This window comes from Lathamus discolor, chromosome Z (genome assembly GCF_037157495.1).
Source record: "Lathamus discolor isolate bLatDis1 chromosome Z, bLatDis1.hap1, whole genome shotgun sequence".
In the NCBI taxonomy this organism is placed as follows: Eukaryota; Metazoa; Chordata; class Aves; order Psittaciformes; family Psittacidae; genus Lathamus; species Lathamus discolor.
Window position 1 is genome coordinate 98,629,700 of NC_088909.1, and position 19,133 is coordinate 98,648,832.

General features: G+C 35.4%; 1 protein-coding gene across 1 annotated transcript in view; it reads right to left on the reverse strand.

Moving 5' to 3' along the window:
- Positions 1-20: 20 nt before the first annotated feature.
- Positions 21-19,133, reverse strand: part of SPEF2 (sperm flagellar 2) — a 64,163-nt gene continuing 45,050 nt past the window's right edge. The window contains 11 exon segments of the mRNA XM_065663877.1: positions 21-123; positions 126-264; positions 356-479; positions 565-773; positions 855-1,072; positions 1,175-2,367; positions 10,610-10,839; positions 12,117-12,255; positions 14,986-15,108; positions 17,474-17,612; positions 18,895-19,078. Of these exon segments, the coding sequence (XP_065519949.1) occupies positions 94-123; positions 126-264; positions 356-479; positions 565-773; positions 855-1,072; positions 1,175-2,367; positions 10,610-10,839; positions 12,117-12,255; positions 14,986-15,108; positions 17,474-17,612; positions 18,895-19,078 (2,728 nt within the window). The 3' untranslated portion in view covers positions 21-93.

Here is a 19,133-nt window from a genome sequence, read left to right on the forward strand (position 1 = left end):
CACAAATTAATAGCTTTCTGGGGGTCAAACTTTTTGATATCTGGAGAGTTCATCTGAATTATCATAAGATCCGTCATACTTTCAGACCTTAGTTTAGAGTGTAAATGCATCATGCTGAGTTTCATTTGGCTGAAGCCTCTCTCTGTTTCAGCTGAGCTTGCCGGCAAAGTTAGGATCAAATCTACCAACATCAGGATGTTGGGATACTTCTTTGAATAATCTGAGTTCACAGAATCCCACGTCAAGTTTTGGATGTTCTGAAATCTAAAAAGCATGGTAAGAAATATAATTAACTATCACTAAATATATTTCCACAATCCTTTTGAGTAAACAGACACAAATGTTTTTTTCTTACCTATTATACAGTTCTGATTTCAACATGCTCCATTCAGTTTCTACTTCACCTGTTTCCACACTGGCAGCTTCTAGTATGACTTCATAATGTTTAATCAAGACAGACACTTCCTTTGCACCAAATTCTGTAACAGAGGCAAAACAAAAATGTTTTTATGCTTTTAAGAGGTTTAGAAGGCACTTCAAATAGCCACTCTCACAGTTCTACACCTTGTTTCATTTTGCTAGGCCACAGTTTAAAACTTCCAATAGTAGTTGCTCTCAGAACATCTTGACTTGTGTCACGAAAACAATCATGTAGCCTCTTCACCAGACCATGCAGAACTTTGGTTCGTACTGCTGAAATATTTCCATTTCCAATAAGCTGATAACCATGAAAGGGCTGAATAGTCTCCATTAGGCGTTCCTTTGGACCAGCTCTGAAAGACACAGAATACAAACCAATATGTAATACTCTTATTATATCCTAAGAGATCATGGTTCAGTTAGAAATGCCAGACCTTGTTTGATACATGTGGAGTGTTTCCAATGTTAACTGTAGGGTCGCAAATACATCTGCAATGGAGGAGTTGTGATCCAGCATAACACATGACAGAATGTTGAGGACATTGATGACATCCAACAAGAAGTGAGAAAACTTGACTATCTCCATTTTCAGAAGGAGCTGCAAAAGACCTTTGACTTTCTGCTGGTTTGAGGCTGTTGAATCTCTTTCAATCTGGAAATCAATATAGAAAAAGAAAATATCAGGTATGTAGACCAAAATTAGCTATAGCAATTAATTTTTCCTTAAGTCACATCCAAATATTAAATTATTTACCTTATTCAGATGTAGAACAATTGCAGGATAACCTTTAAGGAGAATTTGTAGAGCTGTTTGTAGACGAGGAAGCCACTGGGAGCCTCCAATGCGAGAAGGAATAGCTGGGCGTAACTTGATGGCTTCATATGTGGCTTTCAGATTATTCTTATTTAGCGGTGAGTTACGATAAAAGTAATACATATTTCTCAAGAGGCTGATTAAGATGTTGTACAGCTGCACGTTTTTCAGCACTTCTTTGTAAGCCAGATTTAGGTGGTGAGCAAAACAACGCAGAGACAGTACACAAGGCTGAATTTCCCTCAGAAGTTTAGCTACCCCACTGTTTTCTCCTACCATGACATCTGTCCCATCACTTCCAAACCCAACTAATTTTCTTGACCAGTCTTGGCTTGCCAGGCTGAGCTGAAGATTTATTTGTAATGCTTGCTCAATTGCATTTTTTATAGTTGAGGCATCAGTTTTATGAACAGGTTGTACCCCAACAATCTGGCAATGGACTTTCCCCTCATTTGCAAAGCGCACATAGATGACTGCAGCCGTTTTGAGTATACTGTCTGTGACTCCATCACTAATAACAGAAAAAAATTTACATTTCTCCAGTTTCTCTTTCAAAGCTCTTCTTTCCACTTCAGCAATAAAATGTATAAACATTCTTGCTGACTTGTCATTTCTAAATACAGAACCAATATCCACTCCTTTCATATCATCTAGTTCGCACATCCAGTCAAGGTCTGCAAAGGGACGACCAGATTTAGCAATAGCATGGCATGTTCTAAAAATATTTTCTACTCTACCTAATGTTATGGAGTTCATGCTCTTCAACATCTGCTCAGCAGAAGCTGTATGTGGTGAAGCAGTACTAGCAGCTTCCATGCAGGTAGCCCAGGCATGAGCTTCACTACTCTGGTGTGTATTTATAAATTCAAGCTTGAAATCATCAGTGCCAGAACAAAAGTTATGAATGTTTTCTCCCAAATCTACGTTATGCTTACGACATGGTGCACAAAACATTATTCCCCTTTCACCATCATATTTTAACCAGGAGTATTTTGTTAGCCATATTTTTGGAAACTGGCGATTCCTCTTTGTTCTCTGATGTTCCAAATCTTTCTTTTCTTTCTCTCTTTCACCAGCTTCTCTCTTGCTAGAAGAATTACTCTTTCTTTTTAATTGCTTCAGGGCTTTTATGGCTATAATTTAAAAAGAAACAACTAAATATAAAATAGGTTTTATTTAATAAATTATCAATTTTTATTGTTTTGTTTTCTTTTTTCATCCACATTTATTCTGTTAAGTTGGGACTAGACTGTGACTTGCAATAAACAACAAGCGAACAGGGAAATATGAGATTTACTCTTAAATCACTTGGAGGCTACCTAGGACCCTTGTAAGAAATGCTCAGTTTTGATTCCAATTTCCTTTTGACTACTGGAAGTTTGTCAGAATATGCAATCAGTAAAGTGCAGCAGCATCAATACCAATCTAGAAACAGAGGAAAACAGAGTGAGGCTAGAATTCAGAATGTTCTTTCAGGCAGGATGTCTGCAGAACATATTACTGAAGTCGCAAACCTGTTACAATGCCCACAACACCTGACATTAACAGGAAAGTTAACGTAGAGCAAGTCCATAAACACGTAATCCTATACGTGTCACAAAATGCATTAAGATGTTCTATGGCATGTGTAGCTGACCAGCTCTTCTTAAAAAAAATTATATATATATATGGATATATACAGGATATATACAGAATTATTTTATATATATATCCACAGAATGATTTTATTAATGCTTTGAGAAGCTTCACATTTTGTTCTTAAGATTTGAAACATTCTCAAAGTATTGAGATTGTTCTCAACTTTAATCTCACAAATTGTTCTCAAGATGGTCATTCTTGTATTTTGTAGGAGTGAATACCATAAGCTGACTTTTTTGAAAATTCCATCCCTAGAGCTAGTGAATTTTTTGCTTTTGAAAGTAATTTGATGGTTCTTTTTGTATACTGTTGCCATAAGGTATACTTTGCAAAGAAAGCAGTCAAATAATTAAGATAAATTCCATACAGGACTAAGGCAATACAACAAGAAATCTATTGATAGGGAAATAGCAGAAGAAAAGCACTGAGCAAATGACCTAAAAACAATCTGACTCACACCCCTCCTTATTGCAATGCATACATGAAGAGACAAAATTAATAGTTACATTCAGCTAATCACGGAAAGAAATGTCATTTCTGATGCATTAAAAGGTCTTAAGAGAGTCTTTATACCACACTCTTTTCTGTTTTACAAAAGGTAAATTTTCATATATGCATTAGACAATGCGAGAACTATTTGTTCCCCTTGTCATAAAAATGACAGTTTGCCTGCCCCATTCTATTCTGAACATCCTGAAAGGCCATTATGAAAAAACACTAGGAATTTGCAGTTTAAATACATTTCCATTATGAGAGATTCTTCTAAACAACTTTAAATTTGAGGTAGCAGATGTGATTCACATGGACAGCAGAAACAACTAAATACAGAAGCTTTTCCTGACACATGCTGAAGTACCATACCCAGGACCAAAAAGAGAGGAGAAGCATTCTTAACATATGGTAAAGATTAAAATCTTCTCTAATATCAGGCACCCAGAAAACTTCAAGAAAGGTGACAAAGGGTGAGTGGAGGGATAAGAATAATGGATCTGCAACTGCAGAAGTCAGAGTGTGAAAGGGAAAAGAAACCACCTGTGCAGTGATCACTGCTTCTTGAGGTGTATGGGCACCTGTAGAAGTTTGCTGTTGATTAGAAAAATGGGGATTGGAGCAGATTCTGTGAGGCACTGTCAGGGATGAGATTCCCGGTAAAATGGACCTCCAATGATACCACCTTTTTCAAGTTTTGAATTTTTTCATTTCAAAACTCAAGGATTTAAACCTTAGAAAAAGACGTTTGGGACATTGTGTGTAAAAATGTGTAAAATAAGTGATCAGTTATATGCACCTTTAGAAAGACAGCATATCTTACAGTGTGTGAAAACTGTAAGTACATAGCTAAGAGTCATGAATCATCAGATCATCTCTTTAACCCATCTAAACTATGATTATACTCATTACAAATCCCCTCTCAAGTATACTCTTACCATGCTTACCTAAGTAATTAAGGGTATGCAGTTGTGTTGCCTGTGTATCCCTACATCAATTTGTCTGTCTGCCAGTTCTCCCTCACTGATAATTTTAGAATGGCACATTTGAACCAATTTTGTCAGTAAGCTAGAGTTATGAAGGTCTTATACATTGCTTTCAGATCTGCTCCAAGATACAGCAGAAAGATCCTTATAACACTCATGCTGAGGAAAAAACAGGGAGATGTCCAGCTTTTATCCACTCTATGGCCAACATGCATAAATCAGCCTAATCTCAGTTCCAGACCACACACAACATCCAGTGCACCCTAGATATGCAGGCAAAACATGGAGGTAAGATGACATGGGGTTTTTTTGGTTTGGTGTTTGGGGTTTGTTTTGTTTTGTTTTGGGGGGGGGGGAAGGGTTGCTTTTTTTGTTTTGTTTTGTTTTATTTTGTTTTGCTTTTAAATGAGACTAACAAACACAGAAAGAAACACAAGATGGACTAGTAGGAGGAAAAGGTGTGATTTGTTGCAATGGCACGAGTGAAAGAACACAGAATACAAAAGGAAGCAAGCCTGCACTTCTTGTGAAGAGACCTCTTTTTCACATAAAAGTTTGTCAGTGAAATCAAAAGGAAAACTAATGTAGAAAAAGCTACACAAAGTAGAATTGGTTTCCTTTTTTTTTAAAGTATCATTCAGTGATACACAAGGTGACATAGACAAGCACTTATGTTTACATAAGCAGTCCAGAGACATAATAAATAAATATGAAAAAAACCAAACCAAAACACCTTAATGAAGAAATTAAGATTGTGAACACTACTGAAACTGAAAACAGAAATTTAACATTCAAATGAGAGCATTTAAGAATGACAGCAGCATAAGCATACACTAGACATATGCCCTGTGAACAAGGACTGTGACATCTAAAGGGACACAAGGATAAAAAAGCAATAAACATGCTTCAGTTATAAGGCACAGATATACAAAAGACACAATTTCTTCAGCTAAACCAGTCAGCAGGCGCTGTATGAAAAAAATTCCCTAAATCAAAGAACTAGAATAAAGATTCAGATTATAAATTTACACAGATGACAGATGGGCAGAGAAGAGATTCAGAGCAGCCCTGCGGAGAAGAACTTGGGGCATTGTTTGACCAGAAACTTAACATGAGCTGGCTTCAGTGTGTGCTAGCAGCCCAAAAAGCCAACTGTATCCTGGGCTGCATCAAAAGGTGGTGAGGCACTGGAATGGGTTGCCCACGGAAGTTGTGAATGCTCCATCCCTGGCAGTGCTCAAGGCCAGGTTGGACGGAGCCTTGGATGACACAGTAGAGTGTGAGTTGTCCCTGTCCATGGCAGGCGGGTTGGAACTAGATGATCTTAAGGTCCCTTCCACCCCTAACTAGTCTGTGATTCTACAATTCTAAAAGGAGTGTGAACAGCAGGTCAAAGGAGATGATCCTGCCTCTCTACTCTGCTCTCATGAGACCTCACTTGCAGTATTGTGTGCAGTTCTGGTGTCCTCAGCATAAAAAGGACATGGAACTGTTGGAACAAGTCCAGAGGAGGGCCACGAGGATGATCAGGGGACTGGAGCACCTCCCGTATGAAGACAGGCTGAGAAAGTTGGGGCTGTTCAGCCTGGAGAAGAGAAGGCTGCTTGGAGACCTCAGAGCAGCCTTCCAGTATCTGAAAGGGGCCTATAGGGATGCTGGGGATGGACTCTTCATTAGGAACTGTAGTGACAGAACAAGGGATAATGGGTTAAAATTTGAAGGGGGAAGTTTAGATTTGATATAAGGAGGAAGTTCTTTACTGTAAGGGTGGTGAGGCACTGGAATGGTTTGCCCAGGGAAACTGTGTATGTTCCATCCGTGGCAGTGTTCAAGGCCAGGCAGTGTTCAAGACAGAGACTTGGGTGACATGGTTTAGTGTGAGGTGTCCCTGCCCATGGCAGGGGGGTTGGAACTAGAAGATCTTCAGGTCCTTTCCAACCCTAACTATTCTATCTTTCTATGATTCTATGACAAAATATGAAGCAATAGTAAACCTGTACTAGAGATAGTTATTTTACCATTTTATCTCATTTTCATCAAAATTTACTAAAACATTTAAACATTCCTACTCTGCTCAATTTTCACCGAGAAAAATAAGTCCATAGCAATTCCTGACTTGAAGTTTGGATGATTATCTATGCAAGTTATGCACCTTATAGCAACACTGTAAGGGATGAATGAGTGAAAGAAACCATGAGGCTGAATTATATTAATCTAGTTTTAGTAGTTTAAGAGCTATTAATATGAGATACTTCTGTCCTTAGACAAAAAATGTGGGAGTCTCAAAAATATGATTCCCTCCAAGATACTGAGACACTCATCATCGTCTACAGGTGACTTTCACTTTATTTATTCACCAATTATTACTGATTCTGTTATATCACCAATATTTACTAATTAGCAAGAATTGGGATTTTAAATTTAGAATTACACAGAATAAGGTATGGTTGCTTCTGCACAGATGCAATGAGGGGAAAGGAGAGTTCTTCCATCACGCTGACTGAATCTTAATATTCAGATATATATCCATTCAAATGCACAAAAACATATACAAATATGTGAAATATGTTTCATAAAAGCAATTGGATACATAGATTTTTAAACATTATAGGCAAATAGAGAATTCTGAAATTAAATATCAGACATGATTTCGTAAGCGATATAATAGGAGGTGTAAGTACAACTAAATCAGTAGAATTACCAAATTTTTCATTATCTGCAGGAAGAGGTATTGTATCTATTCTGGATCTCTGATTAAAGGCTTTATATCTCCAAAACTGAGGCATTTTCTACCTGTATTGTTTGTCTAGCAAAAGACACTTCTGTCTACAAATGTAATCTTTGTTATTTTCAAGTTTTGAAAAAAGCACATTATAAAGAAATACAGTCTTAGAAAAGTGAAGTTAGAGATGATGAGCTTATTTCTATGCTCATATATGGACTTCACTTTATTAACATCAAAGTCAGATCATGAGGATTACTACTATAAGGTCTTGAATTCTTTCTACAAAAATGCCTGTGAAGAGAAGCGCAATCTATAGACATTATTCAAGGTCCGCATATAATTCTGACTATTCCACTCAACAAAATAGTTTACTAAAAGGTAGTGTATCAGCAGAACTCGATGAACTCTTTAATAGCCTACCTAGCATATTCCAAACCTAGCAACAAAAAAAAACTTAGTTAATAAATCTATGATATGAAAATAGCGACATAATTTGGTCATAGGCTGTCCTCTATGTTTTACTGGAAACATTTTTTGTATATTTAATATTGAAGATTTTTAAACCTAATTGGGGTTTATTTCCATTTAGTTCTATAATTCGAACTGGAATGGATCATGTAGATGACGACTGTAAAAAAATGAATAAAATTTAAAATTCTCGTGTGCAATTGAGTCACAAGATGGAGAAGAAAGTTCTGGGATAGAATCTTGATCTGTTTGCTAATGCAAAACATTACCAAAACCGCATTCTCTGGATCAACTTTAGAAGAAAAATAGGCCATTCCAAATTAAGTGCAAATTGTATTGATAATATATGTTATGATAGGAGGAATAATGTTAAAGGGAATCAAAGAGGATAAAATCTAATGGATGGTTAGTTTAATCTTGTTGATAAGAGCAGAACATATCCAAAGATACTGTAGAAAAGAAGGAAAAAAAGTGTTAGTAGCTTCTTTTTAGACCTGCCACAGTTCTTCCTATAAAAAAGCAGCACATTCCTGAGCCAGTATTTTAAAGCACTGTTAACAAATTTATCAAAGGAGTTAGTGAAATTAACAAATACTGCATTTGTGAATGAAAATACTCCCAAATACTGAGTTTAGGAAATGTTACTTGGAATAAAAAAAGAATAATTAAAATATTTCCTTATCAAATGAAAGACTGTATCAGTACGTAGGAAGGTCCAGCACAAACTGCATTTTTTGTCCATCGGTGCTTAGAATGGTGAGTAATGTGATTTGTTTCCATGAAGAACCAAGCGTGCAGGATAGAATAAAGTTGTCTGTGATGAGCCAGCAGTTCTTTAATACTTTAAATTCCTAGGAAACACAAAACTGTTTACAATTTCTGTAAGATATCTTTGGTAAATACCAAACAATTTGTAAGTATATTAACACTACAATTTTTTACTTTAATTTTGGCAATTTTTTAAACACATCATGAAAACACACCCTTTTGACATTTACCAAATATCCTGTGAGAAAACTGTTCACATGTTTATTTCTTCCAACACATTTTCTCCTTTGTAACTCCTTTATTTCTTGGATTGCTAGATAAAATTCTTCTTTATGGAATCTCCATAATGTCATAGAAAATAAGCTTAATAGTCCATTTTCAGAACAACCATAGGAATTTTGCTGTTTATATAGCACAGAAGATTGGTAAATTCATTCTGTTCAGATTTGCCCTATACTCTATGCCTCACATGCTAATTTCTGTGGATTTCCAATATGAATGCTCAGAGGACTTTTCAGGTGAGTAAGAATTAGAAGACTAAGATGTTTGGCAGCACATCTAGATCCCTTTACAGGTTTTCCAAGACAGGGATAAGTCTGTGTCTCCTCTAGAGCTCCTGTCCACAGTTTCACTGCCAGTGTGCCCAGTACTTTAGCGGTTTGCCTTCTGTTGTTCAGTAAGAGACTAACTACTAAGGATGTGCACATTTTCTGTTGAGCATTCTCCTCAACAAGGGGAGACAGAAGGATGTGAATTTTTTTTCTGATGTTTTAGGAGAGAAAACCACTCTTGCTGCAGAGTCTCTACAATGAAAGGGAGTAGTTGCCTTAGGAAATCTGGGATATAATTTACGTGGTCTTAAAATGTGTGAGAGAATGGAAGAAAGCATTTTAAAGGTGACTTGTGCTGCCTGTGCTTCCCGTCCTAACTCAGCATGCTCTTTGGGACCTATTTTAAAAAATAATTTCTTACCATTGACCCAGAGAACATGCAACAGCATTCTTCTACTGTCTGGTGACTACTAAGTCAAGGTATTTACCTTTCTGGACAGTTGTGCAAGTCATCTTGCGTCATTTTAGAGAATACAGTTTTATCAAAGCAACAATATTGTATAAAAGTAAAGATTTCGTTTGATTTCTTGCCAATTATTACAGAAGTACAAGGAAAAGAGTTGTTCTGCCTTTAATATGTCAAGAACACTAGTGTTTGTATTAGACGTTTTTTTTTAGTTTTAAGTATCTTGATGAATAAATGACTTAAAAGCAAAAGAAAACCTTTTAAGCAGAATGACAGTCAAATTGGTATATGTGTTTCACCCCTAATGATTACAAATGTATAGATTTTTAGTTTCACATGGCATTATATATGCAATACTATCTATAGATAAGATGACATGCATCTCTGAAGGAAAATCATGCTCAAAATGTAATTTAAATTGCTGCATAATTATACATGAAAATAATTTCTGAATAAAGAATTAAATTCAACTTCATTGTGCCTTTGTGGACTCATTAAACTGGATGAGTTGGATCCAAAATTACATATTTACACATTGTATTTCACAATCTTGTTGGCAATCATACTAAAATTATAATTACAATATGAAACACTGGTAGAAATTAAACCCTCTGCAAATATGTTTAACAACTTTCCATCTCAGTTTAAAACTGCCTTATCTAAATTATTTTGTAGCACTTATACAGTAGATGTAAGTTTTGCACGAAAATATTTTCAAGCATCCTAAGACCAAGGTTCCCAGAGTCAGAGGGTAGGCACACAAACATACACACACACAAAGAAGAAAAAAATATGTATCTGAGTGAATACTTGCAAATCACCCAAAACAACTGGTACACATTGACTTGAAGAATACTATTGTTAATAGTTATACAAGACCCTATTTAATAGTTCCAGGAAAATACTAATTTCTTTAAAAATGTCTTTTAAAATAATATAGTTTCATTGTTCACTGACCTATGAATTCTTAAGTTAAAGACTAGCATGTTTAAGCGAAGTAAGAATGATACATATTACTCCTAAAAACGTATTACGGAGGCACCAGTTTGAGGAAAATAAGGTATTTGGTCTTGAGGATACAAAGCCCATAGCAAAGACATTAAAAGCTTTCAAGTAGTCTAGTATTTCACATTTTCAATATTCTGCACTATAACTTTACTTTTATACCTAGCAGAATCTTTAACAATATTGGTAAGTAATGTTTAGTAGCTCCCAGTAATTATTTTAAATTTTAAGTAGAAAACTAACAGTCGTTCAGAAACAAAAAGGAAAACTTTTTCTTACCTTTAGGTGCCACTTGTAGAAACTGCTTATGAAGTGCAGTAAGTTGTGACATAGTCAGAGTACTACTTCCAGAGGTCTCCATATGTGGAACTTGTGGTGAAGGAGCAGGGTCAGGAAACACTTTTACATCATTGCTGATGAAGAAATCTGTTTCTTCTAAAATAATTTCATACTTAATTTTGCTAGAACTCTCAATATGATGTCGTGCAACCTCAACCAGCTTTTCAACACTGTGAAAGTGTAAATGTAGAAAACAGTGAGTACTTTTATAGCCAACGTCAGTAACATAGGTTCGAATTTTATTGTGTTTACACTTCGAGAGCTTTCCTGAAGTAAGAATTACAAATTCTCTGTGTGAATTCTGTACTCAGCAAAATCACTATGAAGTATAGTTCTCCCCTGGCAGCAAGAAATCTTTTGACTGTGGTAAGAAATTCATATAAAGGGAGAAATAAGCCATAGAAGAAACCTTATTGAAAAATATGAAATTATGAGACTTTCTTTACTCCACAAATTTTAGAGGGCCTGAGCACATACATTGCATCTGGAATCATCCTTTGTCTTATTTCAATGTGTTACCTTCTGTTCTGCCTCTAAATCCTAGACATACAAAGCACTTTCTAAAGTAGCTTTGTGGAGAAGCATATGAATTCCTGTTTCAAGTGTAATGAGTACAATTTTTATAAGGAAAGATGTCAGCTTTCTATTGGCCTGGAGTGTCAGGTCAAAGGACATGCTGTTCTGTAAATACTGTGTCTTTTGTAGTGGTTGTTGTCAAGAGAGCAAATAAAACTGCCTGGAAGGCAGAGGTACACCCTCTTCGAGCTACTGACTGTTAGAGCCTTCACATCCTACATTTCATGTCTCTTGTCTTTGGCTTGCTCTGACATGGATCAACTAGCACTGCCCAGCTATGCTTCAAAAGTTATTACACGCAATAAAGGTTTTCCAAAAGGCAAAACGACCTCTTGCTTTTGGAGAATAAAATCTTTTAATTATATGGATAGGTTGTTCTATGCCAGATGGCCTAAATATGGTAGTCACAAGCACATCTTATTTACTTTTTTTTTTAATGGACCTTGAAATAATTTTGAGAAATATTATACATGGTGATAATAACAGTAAGTGGTATTTTCAAGCATATGTAAAGCACAGGAAAGCAAATAACACCACAATCTGAAGTGGTGAAGAAATGTCACTGGAATGACACAGTGGATTCTACTAAATGAAATAACTGGTTGTTTGCTGATGCTCATAAATCTGTTAGATCTGTAGACTACAAAGCCAGTAGAACTGATAATTAACTCTACTGCTGCCAGCAGAACCTTCTTATCATTCAAGAAATGAATTATTACCATTCAGATATTTAGGATAAAATTAATTTTCAGTTCATTAAATTAAATTATTATTCTATACATTTTTTTCCAGGTTTATATAAACAACTATCTTTACTAGCATAGCCTAGTTCGAAAAAAAAGGTTCCCGTTTAAAATTAGCTATACATTACCTGGACATTTCTGCCAAGAACCTGGATCCAAGCCACTCTTCCATATCTTTATAAGCCTCTTCAGCTTTCATTGTTAGCTCTTCAACAAATGCTAAAGCTTTTTCTTTTATAAGTTCTAGTCGAAATTTTATGGCTGCCTCTGTTCAAACAGGAATGTCATAATAATTACTATTTATAAAATTTGACAAAAATTCTGAGTATTAAGCACCTACAGTTTAACATGTTGACCTGTCTTTGGGCAGTAAGTTATTTACTTAATTGATCATATTCTTGAATTATTTTTCAGATCATCCATACTGCACCATGTATTTTACAAAAGTGTGTTTTCTACAAGTATCAGAATTCACAAAATAACAAATACCTTAATGAAACTATCACAGAGGTGCAGAGGATGTTGAAGTAGGCAGTGACATTGAACTAAATTAACCCTAAACAGCAACAGACCTAGAAGATTAATCTGTTAGTTTAGTGAGTAAACTGTTATGGATAAATTTTAAAGAAAACACATCTAAATCATTCTGTATGATAGTCACAATAAAAGTTTGCTTTCTTTTTCTAAAGTCCAGCCCTTTAAAATTAACCTTACTGGTTTTGTTCCAAGCTTCCCACATATAACTATCCTATACCTAAAACTCAGGTTAGAAAAGAGTTTGGTTAATGGGCACTAAGAAAATACTTCACCTCCACCAAAGTTATGCATAGAGTATTTACATGTAACTTTTAAAACCATTAAGAATTTCATTATTTTTAGTTTTCAGAATAGGAAGAACTGAGAAAAACAAAACAAAACAAAGAAACACCTGTCTCTAAAAGGCTGATACTTAAAAAGGAGATAAAAGAACATGAAATATGAACAAGTCAGCAACGTCCAAAGTGAAAAGGATGCCAACTGGATGTAAAGGCAGCTAAGGTAATGTATTGAGTGAACACAGAACAGGCACTGGAAGACATTCGAAGCCTTACAAAAGAAGAATAAGAAAAGAATATGAGTAGCTAGAGATCATTTTCAATCCTGAAAGAAAATTCAGATTCAACATGAGGCTTCTTTGTATTTAACTTCCTACACTTCAGAATCTTTTAACGAATTAATGTTATATAGCAATAGGTACAGTAAGTTCAAAGTTCCTGACTGTGAAATTATTTATATTATGATCCTTATTCCATATGCTGCCAAATTTTCAAAATACTTAGGTTTGGGGCTGAAACTCTTTTGGCAGTGTAGAAAGATGGACCCTGAAAAATATAAGGCATGTCCTTTTAATGCTGTTTTTCAGTTCACAGCAGAATGCAATTGTATACACTTTCAGTTTTGAGCAAGAAATAGCAGTAGTTCAAAATTTTAAATATAGAATGGATTGTGTTCTCAAATAGGGTTATTTTATTTGATGGCAAAAGGTAAAGCTTCTAAGCAACCAGAAGATGCTCTGTGCCTATCTAGTCACTTTTCTTTAATACAAGGCTGCCTTATTTGTGACTTCTCTGTATTTTGAGTAGATGTTATCAGTATGGTAAAAAGGTAAGTGTACAGCAATTTTTGTCTTCTTGCATCTTCAGAAGCAGGCATTGCACACTCATGAAGCTGCTCTTTTAACAGTAACAGAGTAAAAGGATTATGAAATCAACATTAAAAACTTAGCAACTGCCCACAACTAGTGACTTGCTAGTCTGTGTAGCTGGATAACCAAAAGCTCAAGACTCCAGTTACCATAGTTGTAAATGAAACTATGATCCTCAAATCTGCCAGCTATGTGTCTGTGCAGTTATGACTTATCACAACATATTTAGTCTTCCTTCAGTTCTTATCTTGGCTTTTTTGTTACATACAAGATGAAAATGAAACAAACTCAAGAACATAAAATGCGCCAATGACTCACTAGGATTTATCTTCATACTATTAAGATCCTCAAAGTTACCAGGTATCCTAAAATCTTAAGATAATTTATTCCTAAAATGCTTTTGGATTAAACAGTGTTGAAAGTGGTAGGTGTACAAGCATTTGGTGTTGTGTGGACCTTAAGAAGCCTTATGAATATGTGTTTTGTTTATTAACTGAAGTTTGCCCTCTAATTTTCATAGTAGGTGCTATGCAAACGTTAGCCTGCCATGAGGGTAAATACATGATGAGGGGCTTGCTAACTCTTGACAAACAATCTCTAACAGGTTTTATCTTCTCTTTAGTGAGAAAGAGGTCTCTTTGTTCTAGTCTAAACAAAAAAAAAAAAAATCAGCCCATTTTCAGTCTGGGACTTCTCTGCTTCAGATATCTACTTTTTGCTGAAATTGACCAGTCAGATTGGAAGTTATTCAGTAAGATGGACAAAGAGATAGAAGGACTGAATAGTACAAAGATTTTTGAAGGGACTGTTTGGAAAGGAGCTTGGAAGAATAAACAAAAGCTGAGTCTTGTTGCTTGAATCCTATGCGGCTTGAGGAAGAGGGAATGAGGAAGAAGAGGATTAATAAATATATAATTACCATCAAATTCTTTCCCAGATCGAAACATTTCAAATACCAAATTCAACTCAGTCAAATACTGAAGAATGGCTAACCACTGATGTGAAACTTACTCTCTCATGAGGAATACTTGCTTAATCATGGAAAATGAAATTATATTAAATTAAATCAAGAAAAAGACAACAAAAAGGAGAATGAAAAACACATTTCTATTTTAAATATATTCAACACATAATCACTGATGACTACCATCCTAAAAAAAAACCAAAATCATGATTTCTTCAGGCACTCCTTTCTCTCCCCTTTTTTTTCACTTGTCTATCCGTTTTGCCTAGAGTTTCTAGTTTTGACTATGACACTACCTAAATTAGGAATAACATCACTCCCTGATCTAAGTAACCAAAGAGTAACATACCCTCATGTTTCAAGGCACTGAAATATTCTTGCTTTATTTTAAGTTCCAGTTCTTGTTTCTTTAACTCTTCTGGGTTTATAGGAACTGTACTGTCTTCACTCATAGATGCAGTAGAAGATAGCCCTGCAGGAAAACAGACCTCCAGAGTCTTTGGACTTTGGTAAAAAGCTTGCGTATCTAAACACAGACGTTTGCAAGACAGCATATTGTTTTAAATGAAAAATGGCACTTTCCAACTTACTTGATGTAACCATTTATGAGAATACAAATGTGATTACTCAGGTCTCTTATGTCAAAATAACGTATTCAGATTTCTTCAATTGCAATTGATATTTGCAAGACATTCTGAGATTAATACTACATAAAATTACTTCAGCACATACAACTGTATTAAAATTGGTTAAACTACATCCTAAAATGTATTTTTTAATAGAAAATCATGAATGAGCAGGTGGGCCTCTGTTGTGATCCTAGATGGTCAGAATGTCCTCTTTGATCCTAAAATCTACTGATTTATCATAACCAGCACATAAATAAACCTCTTCCTATTGAGATCTGTTTCTTCTGGAGCAAATTCATGTTTAGCAAACTGTAGTAAAAATACTATAGTATTAAATGTCATTGGCTGCCATCAAAGCAGTGAAATAATAATGCTATTTAAAAAAAATCATGTCAGGGAAAAAAAAAGAGGTATGTTATTTCATGCTTTTTTTAAACCATTCTGTTAGCTGCTTTTGCAGCTTGTTTTAACTTACACACCTATCAACAGACATTGTAAAGGTATTTTATAGACTTTTCAAAGATTGCATGAAATTCTGCAGTCACAACACCGACTGTTACTCAAAATATTCAAATATTTGTAACTGCTTTGTCCTAAAAGAAGAAGAGACGGAAATGTTACAAAAAAAAAAAAAAAAAAAAAAGAAAAAAACCCAAAATCTGTGTGATACAGGTCAACATAAAGCAAATGGTCAAATCTCAAAGTGATAAAATCACATGTGATAATTTGTATCGTGCAGTTACTAGCCTATAGCTGTATCCTAGGCAACTCTTCTGTTACAGAAGGACCATTGTAATACTGTGTTTGTCATGAAACCAAAATCGATACTTTAATTACAAATACATCAGTTGATACTTCATCCTCTACCATGAGGAGTGCACAGCTGAGTTCTAGTTGCAGTTCTTTCACTTTATAGGTTTGTGAAAGAACTGTAAGGCATCTAGGTCTGAACAATAAATGTAGTTCCAAGAAGCAATCCACAAACCCCAACCTAACCACTTAGCATATACTAGGTGATAGCTGCTGGCTTTTTATTACAAAGTTGTTCTAGAAATCTGAAAATCTGATACTCTCTTGGCTGGATTGAGATGCTAAGCACACATTAGGATTCCTGTGGGCCACAAATTAGGCATCTATGTGGCTATACTTGTTCACCCTATTATGAGAAGAATCAACCAGAGAGCACGGAATCAAATGCCTTTCAAAGAAAAAAAAACAAAACACCACCAAGACTGCTTTATGCATAACAACTCTCAGTGGCAGCTTTCTGACTTGGAAATTAAGTCCCTGAATTGCAGGCTTCCCTCACATCCACAGGGCTTAAGCCCCTCTTTTGCTGTGTAGAATGTCTTTACAAAAAATCCAAGGCTTAGGCACAGGCTACTAGTCTTGCTTCCTGCTGGAGCTATGACATTTTGCAGAAAGAAGAAGTTACTTAAAGCAGTACATGCTTAAGGAATTATTTATGAAAAAATATGTAAATAGCATCACATGCCAGAATTCCTTCCTGGATTGTTAGGTTAAAGAGATAGTTTTTTAAGGTCTGCTTCTCTTTTGCAGTTTAACTTTGCATTCTCACCTCGTTGGACAGATTCTTGCCAGGCCTATGAGCAAGATTTACCCCTATGGGAGCCTGGGGTTTAGGACTATATACGCCATTAAATTTTACATTATTTACAGTATGTTACAATTACATATAATAATGATGGACATTGACAGATCCATGCTACTACATGGCTGACAAATTAATTTCAGAATACCTTGAGGTATTTGATAATTTATCCTCTCTATTCCTGTACTTTTAATATCTGACTTATGGCTGGAAAGTAGACGGAATTTAATGGAATTTTATTTAATTTTATGAACCAGTTCTAACTATTCAATTCCAAAACAGCACATAGAGAAAAAATAATCTTTACTTTCTAGGTTCTATTTAGAATATTTATTTTATATAATAATCACAATTTGCACATAGTAATCACATAATAATCATTAATATAATTAAATAAATGCAATTGTCTTTCAAAAGCCTCCACACTGCTTTATCACTATCAGCTTTTCATATTTATATGTCACATTCATTGGACATTTCAAAAGAGAAATTAAATCCAAAAGAAATGCCTTGGCTGTCTTTTTTTCTGTATTATTAATATATTTACATTTCAGCAATTTCAAGCACTCCTAAAACAAGTTCTGCATTTCAAATACCTTTCTTCTTAGGAGCTTTTTTTGGAGATTGCTTTTTGGAATCTTTGGTAGCTTTGCTTGATGGCTTTGAAGATTTCAGATTTAGCTGCTGACCTTCTTCTTCTTCTTCAGTTTCTCTAAACTGTATTTCAGCTGTTACCTTGACACCATAGTCACACATAGTAAAGTACATAGTATTAACATTGTGCAAGTACTGATTCAAATAGCCGATACTTTCTGAAAGTGCTTAAATAAAACAAAGGAGACATCATAGAATCACAGAATCATAGAATCAGCTAGGCTGAAAAAGACCTTGAAGACCATCAACTCCAACCTCTACCCCAGGACTGCAAAGTCCACCACTAAACCATGTCACTAAGGGCCTCGTCTACACAGTTTCTGAACACTTCCAGGGACAGCGATTCCACCACTTCCCTTGGAAGCCTGTTCCAATTCCCGACTACCATCTCGGTGAAGAAATTTTTCCTAATATCCAATTTAAACCTCCCATGGTGCAGCTTGAGGCCATTACCTCTTGTCCTATCTCTTGTTACTTGGAAGAAGAGACAAGCCACCTCCTCACTCTATCCTCCTTTGAGGTGATAAGGACCCCTTAAGTCTTCTTTTCTCCAGACTAAACACTCCCAGCTCCCCCAGTCATTCCCCACCAAGCTTGTGCTCCAAACACTTCACCAGCTTTATTGCCCTTCTATGGACCTGCTCCAGCATCTCAGTTTCTGTCTTTTAGTGAGGGGCCAAGAACTGAACATATTACCTAATAAAATTGATTAATTTTTGACGAATCAAATATAAAATTCTACAGCAAAAATGCAAGACAGAGATAGTGGTTTTAATTCTTGTAACCCATTACCTGTACTTTGGGAAAAAGTGAGAAATGCAAGATTCAACAGTATTCAAAGCAAGACTACAGTTACACTGTAAGGGTGCAGATATTTGCTTACACTAAAATGATCAAAGAGAGAAAAAGTGAACCTAGAAACCAACCATTTGAAAAGCCAACTTAATTTACTTTTAGCTATACATAAAAACCAATGTAACCATAGCCTTTGAAGTTGTGAAAGGTTTGAGCAAACACTGCATCACAGAATAAAACTTGTCCCTCTTCTTGTGCTTCTACTGAGAGATAATGGGAGAATTTATCATGGAAGAAACGGACATATAAAGTCAACATTCAAAATATTTCAGTAATGAAATGATTGGGCCAGTTATAAATAGGGGTGCTGATAATATACAATTCCAACATTTTCCTCGTAGAAACACAAACAGATTTAATGGAAATGCCAGTGGTGGAGCAAGAGGCTTGAAATTGAGATATACAGTGAGAAGGCTGTCTGTTTAGGCTGCCTACTGAATGGGAGGCTTTCAGGGTCTGATGCAGAAATATTTCAGTAAATACATGTAAAATGGAAAAACATTCCTACCATATTCGATACTGTTGTTGCTGTTGTTTGCCATGTATCAATAATAAGACTTTCATCTTTTCTAACAGTAGCCACTCCATTTTCAGAATTATCATCCTTAGTACTCTTCTGCAGAGATCCCTTGGTTTTTGACTTGGTAATAAGTACTTCTGGTACAGGTACTTTCCAAGAAACTAGAGGAATCCTTAAAAATTAAATATAAGGCATTACCCTTTATTAAAAAAGCATTAATTTATAAC